The sequence below is a fragment of the Zootoca vivipara genome, chromosome 12 (genome assembly GCF_965207765.1).
Source record: "Zootoca vivipara chromosome 12, rZooViv2.hap1.1, whole genome shotgun sequence".
Classification (NCBI taxonomy): Eukaryota; Metazoa; Chordata; class Lepidosauria; order Squamata; family Lacertidae; genus Zootoca; species Zootoca vivipara.
In genome coordinates this window covers 29,199,259-29,216,781 of record NC_142595.1, presented here as the reverse complement: position 1 = coordinate 29,216,781, position 17,523 = coordinate 29,199,259, and the positions used below count along the sequence as shown (strand labels likewise).

The 17,523-nt window shown below is 39.7% G+C and overlaps 1 protein-coding gene across 1 annotated transcript; it reads right to left on the bottom strand.

Annotated features, from left to right (window-relative positions):
• Positions 1-11,583: 11,583 nt before the first annotated feature.
• OR11L1 (olfactory receptor family 11 subfamily L member 1) lies at positions 11,584-12,576 on the bottom strand. Its single transcript, XM_035101595.3, has one exon. It carries the CDS (start codon positions 12,562-12,564, stop codon positions 11,584-11,586), a length of 981 nt encoding a protein of 326 aa, XP_034957486.2. The 5' UTR covers positions 12,565-12,576.
• Positions 12,577-17,523: the final 4,947 nt, after the last annotated feature.

Sequence of the window (17,523 nt, the reverse complement as noted above, 5' to 3'; positions counted from 1 at the left end):
GTTTTCAGATTAGGTTTGTGTTAATTTGAAAATATATTTTGAAAATAAGGGAGGAAAATACAGTGAAGGTACTCACTTTCCCCTCCTATGCATACACGTCAATACCAATCAGTCAAAATGGAAAAACATGGCAATTAAATTGTATATACATCAATCTATTGCCCATTTCTTCTGGTCTTTACTCTGAGCCCAAAAGTCATCAGATTCATCAACATTTCTCCAGTCCACATGTTATTTCCAGATACCTGATCATGTTTATTTATTCTATCTCACTGTCACTAAACACTGAGAATGATATGCTGTCATTTCTGATGTGAGGCATGTCAACTGTGAGGGGATAATTGGAATACAATATTTCCAATGAACCACCACCAAGTTCTTATATCAACAATTTCAAGGAAAGGAAATCATTATGAGATTGGTATCTCATAAATTGGGTCCCATGGGCCAAAGGGGAATCTCTATGGGAAGTAAAAACATTAACCAATCCTACTGAGAAATAACAGGCTATACATTGATAGGAAAACAACATCAATGGTGTTATTGACCCTGTTGCATTAGAATCAGTGTATAAATAGTTACCTCACAATGTTGCTTTAGAATTCAAGAAGATCACCAAGCAATACCAATGGATGATCTAACTATAGACAACCTGGGTTTCTGCCATCTTTCTTTAGATTGGGAATAGATGTATTTTTAAATGTTTCACAGTGTTGGTGTAATCATTTTTGGAATAAAATTTCTTACTTGCCTTCCATGCTAAGTTTTCTATTCTTGAAAGAAATTAAATGCACCTTCAGATTTCTGCAGTGCTTATGCGGTGCGTGTGCATTCAGATTATCTAGGAGGCAGCTGAGGAAGGTGTCTAGGTAAACCTCCAATGGTTCTTTTAGAAATTAAAGCAGCAAGAATTGTTCTGGGTATTTGTGTTTGTTTGGTTTTTGTTTTGTTTTTTAAAAAATCCTAGTGAGAGAGAGACAATGACTAACTTGGGCAAGAAAATCCCTTTGGCACACTGACAAAAAAGGTAAGTTTTTTGGGGGGGAGGGGAAGCATATAGCGATGGGCCATCTTGCCCATTGCCCTAAGGACCCTTTAATACAGGCATCCCCAAACTGCGGCCCTCCAGATGTTTTGGCCTACAACTCCCATGATCCCTGCTAAGAGGACCAGTGGTCAGGGATTATGGGAATTGTAGTCCAAAACATCTGGAGGGCCGAAGTTTGGGGATGCCTGCTTTAATAGATTATCTCAAAACAGATGTGTGCAAAAGCTATGGAGTGTAAATGGCCCACACGGGAATAGAGTACATGCAAATCTTTCTGCTTCAGTAGAAGAATATAGAAAGGTCACCTTCTCAGGGTCTTCAGCACATGGGCATTTAAACACTGCTTGTTGTTTCCAGTTGAATTCTGTTTTGAAATGGTCACTTGAAATGTCATTTTGAAAGCATCTTGGTGTTTTACTCAAATAAAAAAACTGATAAGGAGAGGTCTGAATCATAGCACAGTCCCAGAGCACATGCCTTGCATGCAAAAGACCCCAGGTAAAAAGCATGATGTAGCAAGAGTTGGGATGGGGGATGAATTTGGTAGAGTGTCATCAGAAAATAGCTTTGAGCACCATCAGAAAACAGCTCTCAGTCATTCGTTTTCCTAAAAAAAGGTTTCCCCATTGAGACTGCAATCCTATACAAATTTAATTGGGAGTAGGCCCCAGTGGGACTTAACTCAATGGGACTTAATTCTGCATAGATGTGCATAGTATTGTGCTGTAATTCAGCAGCTTTTTCTGTATTCTGTGGTGAGCTGTGGTCCTTCTGCATTTTGCTTACTATGCATGAAGGGAGCAGGAGTGCAGCCCATATCAATTAAAATCAGTACTAATGGACCTACAATCCGATTACATATCAAGAAGTACTGACATTCACATCAAACCTAATTACAATTAAATCAGAGGGGAGACTTGTCTGGGATCTTTATTCCTGGGGTATGAAGACTTTATTTTTCAGGATGGTTAAAACAAAAAGGGATTGCAAAGAGCTCTAACTTATCCAAACTGAGTAAATACGTAGTAATATGGCAAATGCAATTCACCATAAACAAGAGTAAAGTGATATATGTCAGGGAAGGGAGGAATTTTAATTTCACTTATGCATTCATGGGGCCTGAAATGGCAGTGAATCACCAGGAATGAGACCTTGTAGTGAAACTGAATAACTTAATGAAGCTGATAACCCATTGTGTGGAAGCTATAAAAAAGGCAAATTCCATGCTAGGAATCATTATTTTTAAAAATGAATATAAAACTGCTGTTCTACAAATAAATGGCTTGATTGCATTGGAACAATGTGTAAGGTTCTGGTCATCACCTCTAAATGTTACAGTACAGTTGGGAAAGGTTCTAGAAATGGAAACCAAATAGAACAAGGTGATGGAGCGACTCCACCATGAGAAAATGTTACAGCATTGGGGGCTTTTTAGTTTAGAGAAAAGGCAAATAAGCCCCAACAACATAAAAGTTTATAAAATTATGGATGGCATGGAGAAAGTGTGGGTAGAGACGTTTTTCTGCCTCTGTCATAAGGCTATAATTTATGGGCATCCAGTGAAGATGAATGTTGGAACATTTATGACAGATAAAAGAAAGTGCTTCTTCATGCAACACATATTCAAACTATGGAACTCGTTCCCATGGGAGCAGTGGTGTCTACCAACTTGGACGGATTTAAAAGAGGATTGGACAACTTCAATGAGGATAAAGCTTTCAATAGCTACTAACCACAATGGCTATGCCTTTACAAGTAGGAGGTAGTATGCTCCTGGATACCGGTACCAGTTCCTGCGCAAGCTCAGAAAGGTAGAGTGCATTTGTGCTTGAACCCTGCTTGCATGTTTCCCACAGGTATCTGTGTGGCCACTGTGAGAATAGGATGCTGAACTAATTGGGCCACTGGCTTGATCCAGCAAGTTCTTCTTATGTTTTCATGCTTGTTTCTATGTTCACACTCTTTGTGTGAATGTTGCCCAAGTGGAAGTGCAGCCCTTGGCCTGAAATATATTTGCTACCCTTGCTCTAGGGTGTGACACATGAATGGTAACCTGCATAGATGAAAAAGAACCTACTGTTACATTACAAATGTAGTCCACAGCTGTCCTGTGAGTATAAACACCATAACTTCTATTAATATCTGTCTCAAGCTAGGTTTTTGCTACTTGTTATTAAGAATATGTTATATTAATTTTCTTTTGAAGGACATTAACAGATACAAGTATGATCTCAGAAAACCAAACTTCTGTGAATGAATTCATCCTCCTTGGTTTCTCTAATCCTCAAAGGCTCCAGACTTTTCTCCTGGCACTCTTCCTATTGGCTTACATCTTGGCCATATGTGGGAACGTCACAATTATCACCATTGTTCAGTTACATCAGAAGCTCCAAACACCCATGTATTTATTCCTAAGCCATTTGTCTTTGATAGAAATTGGACACATGACAAACACTATCCCCAAAATGTTGTTCGACTTCTTAAAAGACAGGAAAGTGATCAGCATGGTTGGTTGCTTCACACAGCTTTACTTCAACCTCTTCCTGGGCCTGACAGAGAACTTCCTGCTGGTGCTTATGGCTTATGACCGCTTCTTAGCCATCTGTAACCCTATGAACTATACCACAGTCATGAACAATAGAGTCTGTAAATCGCTGATTCTTGGGTGTTGGGTGGGAGCTTTTCTTGCTCCTTTGCCCCCAACCATTTTTCTCGCTATGCTGGATTTCTGTGGGCCCAATATAATCAACCATTTCTTCTGTGATCTTGCCCCAGTGCTGACTCTTCCATGTAGGGGGAAATCATTCATTGAATTTTTCTTTTTCATGTCCATTTCTTCAATGGTTTTGGGTTGCTTTTGCTTGATAACAGTGTCTTATATCAACATCATTGTGACTATAGTGAGGATGCCATCCAGTGGGGGAAGGCGTAAAGCCTTCTCCACTTGCACTGCCCATCTTAGTGTAGTATTAATATATTATGGCTCAGTCATCTATATGTATGTGAGGCCTTCAGCAAGGGATATCCATAATACAGACAAAGTAGTATCTGTCTTCTATTGTGTGGTGACACCATTTCTGAACCCTTTCATCTACACCTTGAGGAATACTCAGGTCCATGAAGCATTTAAAAGCATAATAGTAAAGAAGAGAGTATTCTATTAAGGTATGCTCAATTTTTAAAACTTCTTTATTTAATGCCAGAAATACAAATTCTAAGCATAGATATTACGTGTGACTGAAATGCCATCCTTTCTTATTGCAACAAATATTAACTAAATACTTGAATATCATATAGATATATATGATACAGATTGTTGAAAAATTATGTTGTTTGTTTGAATATATTTTATTATTTTACAGGAATGAATAAAACATTTTATTCTATCATGGGAGTCCTTCTTTTCTTTAACTAATTTCACCAAAAGAACATGAGGCATTTCTAAACTCCAGAAATAATGAACCACAATAAAAGAATACTTCATTTATGGAATCTTATTCCAGAGCAATTTAGGGTGGGCAAATCATCGCACAGATGCCATAAAACAGGCAAAGTACACCTCATCAGCAGTTGCCCATTTTTATTATCAGAAAGGTAATCAATTTATTCCTGCGGCCAACCAGATATTTCAAACAAAAGTGCAATCCCAGATATTCTATGGAATCCCGATATGGGTCCAAGCATATAACAGTGATTTAAAAAAGATTCACTCCAGCTTTCTGAGACGTATTCTTGGACTCCCAACTGTGATCAAATATGAAACAATGTGTGCAGAAATAGGCATACACACAATGGAATATTGGGCCTGGATCACCTCAATAAAATACTGGTTACGCTGCAATTTTCGCTGCTCCCCATCAAGTCTGCTCGTCGATTTGCTCAAAGACTCCTATAAATCAAGATGGTATCAGTACCTTGAAAAAAAGATTGAATCTTTAGGCATCGAGCTGGAGCCCCTGTACAATTCTAACGAGCAATACATTTTCCATAATATCCTAACCAGACTAAAGGATGTCGAGAGACAAAATATTTTGGCAGCTGTAAACAAAATTTGCTCCCCTATATTCTATGACTTAAATTTCTTAGATAGCAGAGCCAATTACGTCACTAAGTTAATAATCCCAGCCCAACGTAGGGCTTTTATGCTGGCCCGTTTGAATGTTTTTCCCTCGGCATTTGTCAGGGGAAGATATCAAAACATTCCTAGAAACAAGAGATTCTGCAGATGTTCTATGAATGTCCCGGACACTGTAGAGCATATTCTCTTTCATTGCCCATTGTACAGTACGCTCCGTCAACGTGTGCTGTCATATATATAGCCAACTGCTGCCTTTATATATATATTTTTTTTCCAAGGCTTTTATATGTTATTTTCTCTTTTATGGTTTTATTTGCAAAATACCTAATAAAGGTTTGATAAGTAAGTAAGCTAAAATAAAATCTACATTATATTCATTTTATAGCTACGTCAACCAGGCAAAGTACGCAACTTAGGGAAATCCAAAATGCAAATGGAAAAAAATTGCATTCTATGTAAAAAGAGTGTTGTTTAGTCATTTAGTCATATCCAACTCTTCATGACCCCATGGACCAGAGCACGCCAGGTACTCCTGTCTTGCACTGCCACCCGCAGTTTGGTCAGATTCATGTTGGTAGCGTCGAGAACACTGTCCAACCATCTTGTCCTCTGTTGTCCCCTTATCCTTGTGCCCTCAATCTTTCCCAACATCAAGGTCTTTTCCAGGGAGTCTTCTCTTGTCATGAAGTGGCCAAAGTATTGGAGCCTCAGCTTCAGGATCTGTCCTTCCAGTGAGCACTCAGGGCTGATTTCCTTAAGAAAGAGTGTATAAGGTGCAGAGAAATGAGTACAATTTTCATACATACTTTTTTTGTACATTCTTTCAAAAATACCCACGCAAAATGGGTTGGGATAGAACTATGATTGGGCACTGAAATTGGACAGAATTAGGATTCTCAGTATTTCCTTAATAACAAGAATAACAAGCCAAGAGAGACAGAGAAAAATCCATTAAATGAATCACAATGGGTGGATGTTTCATAAATTGGCTCCCATGAGCCAATTGTGGCTCTGCATTGAAATATAAAGCTTTTAAATAAATAAATAAATAAATAAATAAATAAATAAATAAAATACTACTGGGAGAAAGCACAACATACTCCAGTAGGAAAACACCAACTACAAAGCAAAGGACAATAATAAAACAATCACCTTATTCATTTTTAAGACTGCTTTAAGAAGATTGCCAAACAATACTGATGGACTATTTATACTTCTGCCACCTTTCTACAAATGGGAAATAGTTGTTTTCATTTTATACTTAACAATATTTAGCAATTTATTGAGTTCAGCTTCTATTTTTCTTTGTCTGCAGTATTTTCTGGCCTTGAAAGGAATTAAATGCACCATCAGTTATCTGCCGTAGTTACAAGGTTTGTGTGTGCTCAGACCATTCATCAGGCATCTGAGGAACATGTAAAGATGATCCTCTTGTAGTTTTTAGTTTTATGGGGATCCAGTAGATAGGAATGATTTCAACATCTTTAAGTATTATTTTAGTTCAAAGTGAGAAGGAAATAAGGGTCAGATTGGGCAAGAAAATCAGGTAAGAGTTGAAAATATGCAAGAGGCCACTTTCGATCATTTCTCATAATATCAAGGACCTTAAAAGAATATGTGCAATGATAATGTATGGTCTGTGGATGGTCCAGACCAGTGAAGGGCAGGCCTACTTGCAGATCTTTCTGTTTCAGTGGAGATCTATAGGAAAGTTACACTCTTGGGGTCATCAGCACCATGACCAAACAATGCTTGATGTCTTCAGTTGATAGCTATTTTGAATCAGTTGTCTGAAGTGCCTGCATGAAAGTAGAGTTGCCATATTTCAAAAAGTAAAATTCCTGATACCCCCCCCCCCAAATTGTTGAGTTTTATTTGGGAAACCACCAAAAAATTGTCGAGCTTTGAGTTTTTTTCATTTTTTAGAAACCCACCAAAATTGATTTTAAGCTTTTTGAGCTGTTTCTGCTGCTTTTCCCATTGCGTTGCCACACATTACCCCCAATGCCATTTTTACACTTGAAAACCAGGACATGTCGGGAATTTGCCTGATGTATGGCAAGCCTACAAGTTCTGCTCAAATAGACAAAGTCAAAGATAGGCAAGGACCATTCTAGAGTAGTAGAGTATATGCTTTGGATGCAGAGATCATTGGGTTCAATGTGGCTCATCAAGTCCAGCATCCTGTTCTCACAGTGGAAGAAGACCTGAGCACAACAACACTCTCTCCTCCTATGGTTTCCAGCAGCTGGTATTGAGAAGCGTACTGCCTCTGACTTCAAGAAGTGTATCTGAGGTGTTCTGCCACTCAGAAGAATCTTTGGCAAGATGGACAAGGGAAGCTACCTATGTCCCTATCAAAAAACAAGAAACAAAAAAAAGTGTTTAATTGCTTAACTTATAGGTGCTGGAGCTCAGGAATAGTGGCTGGAGCACAGCCCACAACATCAGAAGTTCTGTCTCATGATTTTCAGGTTGTGGGTAAGACTGTGGTCGCAATGTATACATGGCCTGGGAATGTTCTCTTCCCAAACCCTATATATTGAAAATAAGTTCCAGAGTTGAATGTTGGTCATTACTCAAGGAATCTCCAAGGTTATGGCCACAATCAAAAGGCATGGGAAAATGCACCATTAGTTCTTCCATGTCTCAGCAGAGTGTGGCTTCTGGCTTAGGTGATAGAGAGAGGGCAATGTTAACAGATGGCAAATTGTAAGTTACTCAATTCCTTATTCCATTACCTTCCTTATTATATTATTTTCACTATTTCAGATTTCAGGCTCAGGCACCAAAATGTGTTAGGCTGGACAGTGGTGATTTCAAGGGGACTGCTTGTAGATGTGTTTAGGGTGGATTACTTCATAGAGGGCTAAATGGAACAAAACAATCACACCACCTAGTGTTGTAATGTAAAACTTGGGTCACCTGTACTTAAACCTACCAAGGAGCTGCTTTTTGTTTATGTGATTCCGCAAGCTTATAAGCTCTTACAGTCACCATCATGTTGTGAGGTCACTGATTCAGCCATGTAACCCCACATAACCTGCCCTGTCCGTAGCTGCATATTCCTCAAGTAGCTTTGCACCATTTGTGGTTTTACCATGCAGCTATGGGGGCACTCTGACTATGTTGAAATGCAAGTTTATGAAGTGTGATTGTTTGTGGGATATGAATCATATTATTTTAGTGTATCTCACTGACAGGTACTTGTTTTTGCAAGTTGATGTGCAGCAATTAGCAGGTTAAACTCTTCACAGCTTGGATTCAGTACCCTTTAGCATCCAAACTGCTGAATCAAACTGCTGTTAAAAGTTTGGGTGCTGGATTATTATTATTATTTTGGGGGGGGGGGTGGAATATCAGGAGGGTATCAATTTTAAGTGAGTGCTTTCCTTCCATCACAGAGTGAGACAGACCTAGCAGAAAAGGGTGGGCACCCTGGGTGAACTCTCTTGGAAATGTTAACACTGCCAAGAGGAATAATTGTGAATGCTTAAGTGATCAAACATATCTCTTATACACACCTTTTTTTCTCTTTAATGTCTTAACAGATAGAGGTATGATCTTCGAAAACCAAACTTATGTGAATGAATTCATCCTGCTTGGTTTCTCTAATCCTCAAAGGCTTCAGAAATTTCTCCTGGCACTCTTCCTTTTGGCATACATCTTAACCATAAGTGGGAATGTCACAATTATGACCATAGTCCAGCTTCATCAGCAGCTCCAAACTCCCATGTATTTATTCCTAAGCCATTTGTCTTTGATAGAAATTGGACACATGACAAACACTATCCCCAAAATGTTGTTTGACTTCTTAAAAGACAGGAAAGTGATCAGCAAGGTTGGTTGCTTCACACAGCTTTACTTCAACCTCTTCCTGGGCCTGACAGAGAACTTCCTGCTGGTGCTTATGGCTTATGACCGCTTCTTAGCCATCTGTAACCCTATGAACTATACCACAGTCATGAACAATAGAGTCTGTAAATCGCTGATTCTTGGGTGTTGGGTTGGAGGTTTACTTGCTCCTTTGCCCCCAGCCATTGTGCTTGCCAGGCTGAATTTCTGTGGGCCCAATATAATTAACCATTTCTTCTGTGATCTTGCCCCAGTGCTGACTCTTCCTTGTGGGAAAAAGTCATTCATTGAATTTTTCTTCTTTGTGTTCAGTTCTTCAATGGTCCTGGGTTGCTTTTTCTTAATAATAGTATCTTATGTCAACATCATTGTGGCTGTATTGAAGATGCCACCCAGTGGAGGAAGGCACAAAGCCTTCTCCACTTGCACTGCCCATCTTAGTGTAGTATTAATATATTATGGCTCAGTCATCTATATGTATGTGAGGCCTTCAGTGAAGGACATTCGTGATTCAGACAAAGTAGTATCTGTCTTCTATTGTGTGGTGACACCCTTTCTGAACCCTTTCATCTACAGCCTGAGGAACACCAAGGTCCATGAAGCATTCAAAAGCTTAATCTTAAGGAGGAGAATTTGATATTAGACTCCAAACTCAAGGTATAATGGAATAAAATACAGAGCTTACTCTTTCTATGCCTACCTCCCTAAACGGTATCCTTTGTTCAGCCATAAATGAAAGAATTCAGTTTTATTTTGGGCCAAAACCCAAAGCTTGCCATCCATTCACTTCCCACATATCCTCTACCAAATAATGTTACCCTACATGTTGCTTACCAATGTTCCTAACTGCAGAAAAGAAAGTATCTTGTGGAATGTTAAAAAACATGTTGCCTTCCAGATGCTGTAGGACTAGCACATCTGTCATCCTTGACCATTAGTTATGCTGGTTGAGGCTAATGAGGGCTAGTGTTCAACAATATTTGGACAACCACAGGTTGCCTGTCTCTGAACCATTTCACAACTAAATGTTTCTGTTGTTGTTGTTGTTGTTGTTGTTGTTGTTGTTGTTGTTGTTGTTGTTGAATAGTCCTTAATATAGAGTGCAACCATCTACACATTTACTAGGGAGTAAGCCCCACAGAACAGCATTAAACATATTTGTAGACTGTTTTTTTTAATAAAAACCTTATTTATAGATAAGTGTTCTAAGAAAACCTGTAAATGATTGAGTGTTGCATCTGTATATGAGTTGAAGACTGAATAAATATTCTGTCACCCACACCTTTATGAAGCAGTTAATTAAATTAATTAACTTTGGTTATCTTACACATTATTAGAAATTTGCTCTTCATATATAGACACATGGTCTTAATGTTAAGAGTTACTGCTAAATTTCAAGTCCCGGAAACTCAACCCACCCCACCCCTCAAAAAATGTTCAAAGCAAAATTGAGGTTTTGTTTTAAAGGAAAACTTTCAAAAGATTTCAAGGGAACTCCAACTTTTTAAAAATTACTAATAAATTGTGTGTCATTCTACAAACCTATACATTGTGGCAAAAATTCATAAACACACACACACACACAGAGAGAGAGAGAGAGAGAGAGAGAGAGAGAGAGAGAGAGAGAGAGAGAGAGAGAATTCAGAGCAAAGATGGTGGTAACTTTCCCAGTGAAACATCAAACATATTTCACAAGAAGGTATAACAGCCAGCGCTATTTCTCAAGAGTGTTTAGCACACTCTTCCTTTATACGACACTATAGCAGAAAACAACATGTTCTCTATGTTACTCGCATTGCAAAATACCTAAGAAAAAATAAGGATCTCCTTAGAAAGCTTCACCCAGTGCCCATAATGCATTTTTTATTGAACAAGGTGATGTGTTCCGCTGCCTTCATCATGGGGTTGCACCCAATTAAATTCTACTCAGAATCAACATATTGAAATGACCTAACATTGTCATGTTCATTCATTTCAATGGGCCTACTCTGAATCCTTAAGCTTTAAAGTATTTTTAGACGTACATCTTTTAAGATGTAACATGTGGTTTTGCTGCTTGAGAGTCTTGCTCTATTGATTGATTTTATTCTCTGGTGCTGTATTTATATTCCATACAGTTTTAGATTGTAGTTTAACTTTTTTATTGCAAGCATGGGTCTGTCCAGAGAGGCAATGGAGTGCACCTCCCAGGTTCATGTCAAAGTGACCTCCCTGGGGCACAAGCCTGGGTAGTGTGTATGGAGGTCCTGGGCTGCCCAGGTGACAATACAGCCCCCCCCCAACGTCTCACTGATGTGGTTCAAAGGAAAGCAGAGCAATATTTTTGGCACCAGGAGTTGCAGAAAGAGCCGTGCAAGGCACCATCCAACTGACTTAGGGACTCCTTTCTGGATTTGTGTAGGGACAGCTTCAACTGCTGTTAATAAATCAATAATAAAATCAGCACCAGTGTGCATTTGCAAATCCCCATAGACACATGAACATGGTGTTAGAAATTTACTCTATAAGGCTATGCAATTACTGGCTTTTCTTACAGATAACCTTGCTGAAATTCTAAATGCAAATGCAAGGTAAAATATAACAACAAAACAATTACATGAGATCATCCTGAACAACAACTAATGCCAATGGACTTCCTTTCTCTACTTGGCAAGCCATGTAAACATTTCCTATTGACTAGTTTCTGCAAGGCATCCTTGAAATCTTTGTTCCTCAGACTGTAGATGACAGGGTTGAGAAGTGGTGTTAGCACAGTGTAGAAGACAGAGACTACCTTATTCAGCTCTGATGAAAGACTAGCACTGGGTCGAACATACATGGAGATCATGGTGCCATAATATATCACCACCACAGCCAAGTGTGAGCCACAGGTGGAGAAAGTCTTTTTTCTTCCAGAAACAGAGGGGATTTTCAGGATAGTCTTGATGATAAATGCATAGGACACCAAGGTAAGCAAGAAACATGTGAAAAGGACCAATATAGACAGCACAAAAATGCTCATTTCGGTGGTGGAAGTGTTAGAACAGGAGAGCTTCAGCAGAGGTGGGATGTCACAGAAGAAATGGTTGATTTGGTTAGATCTGCAGAAACGCAGCCTAGAGATCAGCAGTGAAGGTAGCAACCCTGTGAAGAGACCAATCACCCAAGACCCTATTGCCAAGCGGGTGCAGAACTGTGTGTTCATGGCTTCTGCATAATGCAATGGATCACAGATTGCAAGGTACCTATCATACGCCATCACAGATAATAGGAAGCACTCCGTTGCACCAAAGAAGACAAAAAAGTAGAGCTGTATCATGCATCCACTGAAGGAGATGCTCTTGTTCTCCATGAGGAGGCTGCTGAGCATCTTGGGCACAATGGTGGTGGTGTACCAGATCTCTAGGAAGGAGAGGTTTTGTAGGAAAGAGTACATAGGGGAATGAAGATATGACTCCAGCTTGACGACTGAAATGATAACTACATTCCCTGTGATTGTTAGGAGGTAGATAAGTAAGAACATGGTGAAGAGTAGGGTCTGCCACCCAGGAAGACTCTGGAACCCCAGAAGCTGAAATTCAGACACAGAGCTGCCATTCTTCATTTGCTTTGCTGATCTTGAGCAATCCGGCAGGTATGCCTCAGTCGCAAAATGCACCATGAATAAGAACTTAGGTTACTCAATCGTCTTCCTAGAAAGAACACAGAATAACCTGAGTGATAGTAGCCCAGTCATACCTCGGTTTAAGTACGCCTCAGTTTGAGTATTTTCAGTACTCCGCGGACCTGTCTGGAACAGATTAATCCACTTTCCATTACTTTCAATGGGAAAGTTCGCTTCAGGTTAAGTATGCTTCAGTTTAAGTATTCCACGGACCGTCTGGAATGGATTAATCCACTTTCTATTACTTTCAATGGGAAAGTTCGCTTCAGGTTAAGTATGCTTCAGGTTAAGTACGGACTTCCGGAACCAATTAGACTCATACCTCGGGTTAAGAACACTTCGGGTTGAGTACTCCGCGGACCCTTCTGGAACAGATTAATCCACTTTCCGTTACTTTCAATGGGAAAGTTCGCTTCAGGTTAAGTACGCTTCAGTTTAAGTATTCCACGGACCGTCTGGAATGGATTAATCCACTTTCCATTACTTTCACTGGGAAAGTTCGCTTCAGGTTAAGTACGCTTCAGGTTAAGTACAGACTTCCAGAACCAATTGTGTTTGTAAACTGAGGTTCCACTGTAATAGCAGAAGCAGTGGTAAATAAAGATATTATGTTGCATCCTGGGTCACAGAACACAGATTTAAACAAGTAGTGGGTATAAGAAATGCCCTGATAGACCAGACCTCTCGTCAATGATTCTGTTTCTAACAGTAGTCAATGAGATTCCTTTAGAAGGTTTTTAGACATTACATGCCCCAAGCACCTGCTGTTCAGGATGCTCCATTCAGCCAGGGGTGGGGGACTTGTGGCCCTCCATATGTCATTGGAATACAACTCTCATGATCCCTGACCATTGGCCATACTAGTCATGATTGTTGAGAGTTGGAGTCCAATCCAGATGGACAGCTTCCTCCCTTCCTCATTTAGTTATCATGGATAATATCAGTTTAAAACTTATTTTCCATGAATTCATCTAATTCTTTTCTGAAGCTACCTAAGGTAATGACCATTAACACAGCTTGTAGTAGTTAAAATCATGTTATTTGCTTCATGTGAAATAGTCCTTTCTTTTGCCTCCACTTAATATGAAAAAAGGAACATAACATTGTTTAATGCTATTTAAGAAAGACTCAGGAAGGGGAGAGTTATCTCATACAAAAACAATTATTGCAGTTTTCCAAGGTTATGAAGCTAGCAAACAGTGATTGACCATAGTGATGTTAACATTCAAGGAGTGCATAATCAATCTATGTGTACACAATAGTTGAGCTGTTCAAATCAACAATCATTTCACACAAAGAGTTCTACATGTGTAGAGACAATTTACACCTTTCTTCAGCGTAATGTGTCAACAAGTGACATATCATCTTCTTATGGGAAGCCATCTATATAAAATCTGTGACAACTGTGTGACATGAGCAACAGGTAAAATCAAAACCCACATTTTGCATGAATTTGTAAAATTACATTTCCCCCTATATATTTGCTGTTTTCACAGATATAATGTCTCCCTACCATAATGCCTGAATAATGATAATGAAAATGAAAATATTTAATCATGGGTTTCCCCAAGGCAGTGTACCTAATGGTATACTTTCTATGCATTGCACACTAAGCCAAAGCATGCCTTAACTCACAGTAGCATGGCAACAGCAGGACTCTTAGAGAAGCATTGAAATTGAGATTCCTCTCCCCCCCCCCCGCCCCACAGTGACCCATATATTTGTTCATTTGTTCTAACAGGGAATGCGGTACATCTCATCAGTCCCACCCAACATGGCCAATGTTCAGGGATGATGGGAATTGTAAGTCAAGCAATATATGGAGGGCACTATATTGATTGTTGTTGTTTAGTCATTTAGTCAACACCCTATGGACCAGAGCACGCCAGACACTGCCTCCCGCAGTTTGGTCAGACTCATGTTGGTAGCTTCGAGAACACTGTCCACTATATTGATTATCCTTGTGTTAAGCCATGGTTTGACTTAGCTTTAAGTCTGAACTGGACTATTGTGTAATTCAGGCAATCACAAGACAAGACAAAGAGTTATTGCGCTTGAGCAACATTACTGCTTCGAGTGCCCTCAGATAATTTTCTGTGACCCAAATAAGTACCATTACATTACATTACATTACTAGAGAAAAATGGTAGAAGCCTCCCTCTCTCCTCCCTCCCCAATCCAAAATAAGGTCACTTGTAATAAAAGGTGTGTGAAGAGTTCAAGAATTCAGCTCAGGCATGTCTAAAGTTTGTCAGTAGACTTTGAGACTCTTCATCTCAAGGTTGTGGGTTCAAGCCCATTCCTGCATTGCCGGAGGTTGGATTAGATTACCCTTGTGGTGCCTTCCAACTCTACAATGCTATGAATCCATTATATGAATCTATGAATATTATAGGATCCTTACTGAAATGATCAGAATGACATATGTCTCACATGTCAACTCAAAAGGGTAGAACACTGCATCTTCTCAGGCTTGGTTGTACAGAAGAAAGGGGAGCAGGGGAAAGTTGTTTATGTACTGCTTTATCCATTGTTTCTGGGAAACATATGCAATACAAATATACAATACAAATAGTCAAGAAATTACATAAGTAACCAATTAACTATATTAATATTTCAATCCAAAACCACTAACAAAAAAAGGTTCCTAATGACTAAAAATTATTAAAAACAAAAATGGGTCTTCTGAAGGCAGATGCACATCTAATGAAGCATAAAAATGAATTCAAATTTAACTAGAGGCTTTAATTTATGTTTGGAGTTCATAGGGGGACCTTGAGCAATGTCATAGAGTTTTCAAGTTGCCTTCATAACCATTATTATACAAAAATGTATACCTATCTGAAGTAGAAGCATAGGTCCAAATATCCATTGTCAAGTTCAGATAACTCACCAATTTAATTACCCTAGTTGTCTTGCAAAATAAGCAGGGAAAGCAGGCTGATGATCAAAATGGTTTCATCTCATTTCAAAGAGTGAGCAGGATTTGCACCTCATTTGGAATTGCAGCTCTTAGTTAAGTTGCCAAAGCTACAGAGAAAAAATGGTGGAGTTGTTTGGCCTTGCTGCTCTCCAGCATCATGTGTTTCTGGAAACAGTGGCACAGTGACTTTAAAGCTCTGGAGAACACCTTGGGGATCTTTTCTACACAGAATCAGAAGAATTCTCCAGGTGCCCAGAGTGAAAATAAGACCCCATCTGTTGTGCATTAATGAAGTAGTCATGCCCAAAGCATCTAACAAGGGGAAAGCACAAAGCAAAATATCGACCCAATTGCTATTTCTATATTATGAACAGAGAATAGCCAAGAACAGAGATGGGAATTTCAGGCCCAAGGATCAAATGTAGTTGTCTAGGCCTGCCTGGTCCTCAGTATTCTGCCCAGGCTAAACCCTCTACCAAGCCTCACTTCTCACCAACCTTAATTTTAATCCTTTCTAGCATTTGTACCCTGCTGGAATGCATAGCTGCCAAGTCTCCCGCTGAAAAATGCGGGATCAGCACTGACGCGGCACCGGAAGTCGCTTCTACGCATGTCTTGACATGTGTAGAAGTGACATCTGGTGCCGCGCTACCCACGTATGGGCACCGGAAATCAGGCGGCACTGGCACTGGAAGTCACTTCTATGCATGTCCGGACATACGTAGAAGCAACATCCGGTGCCACTGTACCCAATTTTCGGTACCCAGGCATGGGCGGAGCGGCACCGGAAGTCACTTCTGTGCATGTCCGGACATGCATAGAAGCGACTTCCGGTGCCGCGCTACCCATGTCTGAGCACCAGAAATCGGGAGGCGCCAGGACCCAAAATGGAGCCTCCTTGACAGGTAGAAAAACCGGGGGATTTCTGGGATTTTTTTCAATCCGGTCTGCCAGCGAGAAACGGCTTTAAAAACAGGGGTTTCCCGCGAAAAATGGGAGACTTGGCAGCTATGCTGGAATGTGTCCTTAAAATTATGAACAGTTGGTTTTGTTTTGTTTTTGTTTTACTTCAGATAAATATTTTTAATAAATAAATAATCTATGGTAGCTGTTCAGAAGCATGTTCGATGTAGAGTGGTTTCTTTATCCCTGGAGTATAAGAGAAATGTCATGAAATCATTCAACACACAAACACAAAGCATTGTCAAGTTATAAAGAGACATGTGAAAGAGCATAACCTGAATAGACAGAAGAGGGCAGCAAACAATAAGTAATTAAGCTGTTTCATGTGACTCATTATATTTGGTCTGGTGGGGTTAGTTTCCCCTTTCATACTCTCCTATGATTTCCCCTTCAACACACACATACACCTCTGCAGTGGGGAGGCCCATCTGACATGCCTACAAATATATAAAAGCACCATGCAGCATTTATTTGACTGAAATGAAATAAAACACTTCTCACTCTTGGGATTCCTACAATGAACTGCACACAGAAAAAGTATTTGGTAAGAACTCTTTCTCTATATCCAACACAGGCTGTGGGGCCTCCTTGTGATTAATCCCTTCTTGGCTTTTCTTCCCTGGCCTGTTTTCATTTCCTGGAGGGGCGTTTTACAGGCCTGAACCAATGAGGAAGGGGCTTCCAAATTAATCCTAATTTACCTCACTATGAGTGGGGGGGGGGGGAGCAAACTATAAGGAAAATGTGCTATCCACTCAGCTGTATGATGTGAAGACCAGAACTGACAAAAGTTTTCATTTGAGTGTTATCTCTGCTGCAGGCTTAAGAGTATATTTTATTAATAAACTCATACCTCTTAAATTATCAGTGCTCACTCATTCATTGCTGTCCCTGAAAGCATTTCCCACAATCAAGGTAGCAATCTCAGCTAGAATTGGGAGATGCTCAACTCAATGGGACTTAACCTCCTCATAGACTGGTATAAGTTTATGGTATAAATCAACTCCTTTGCA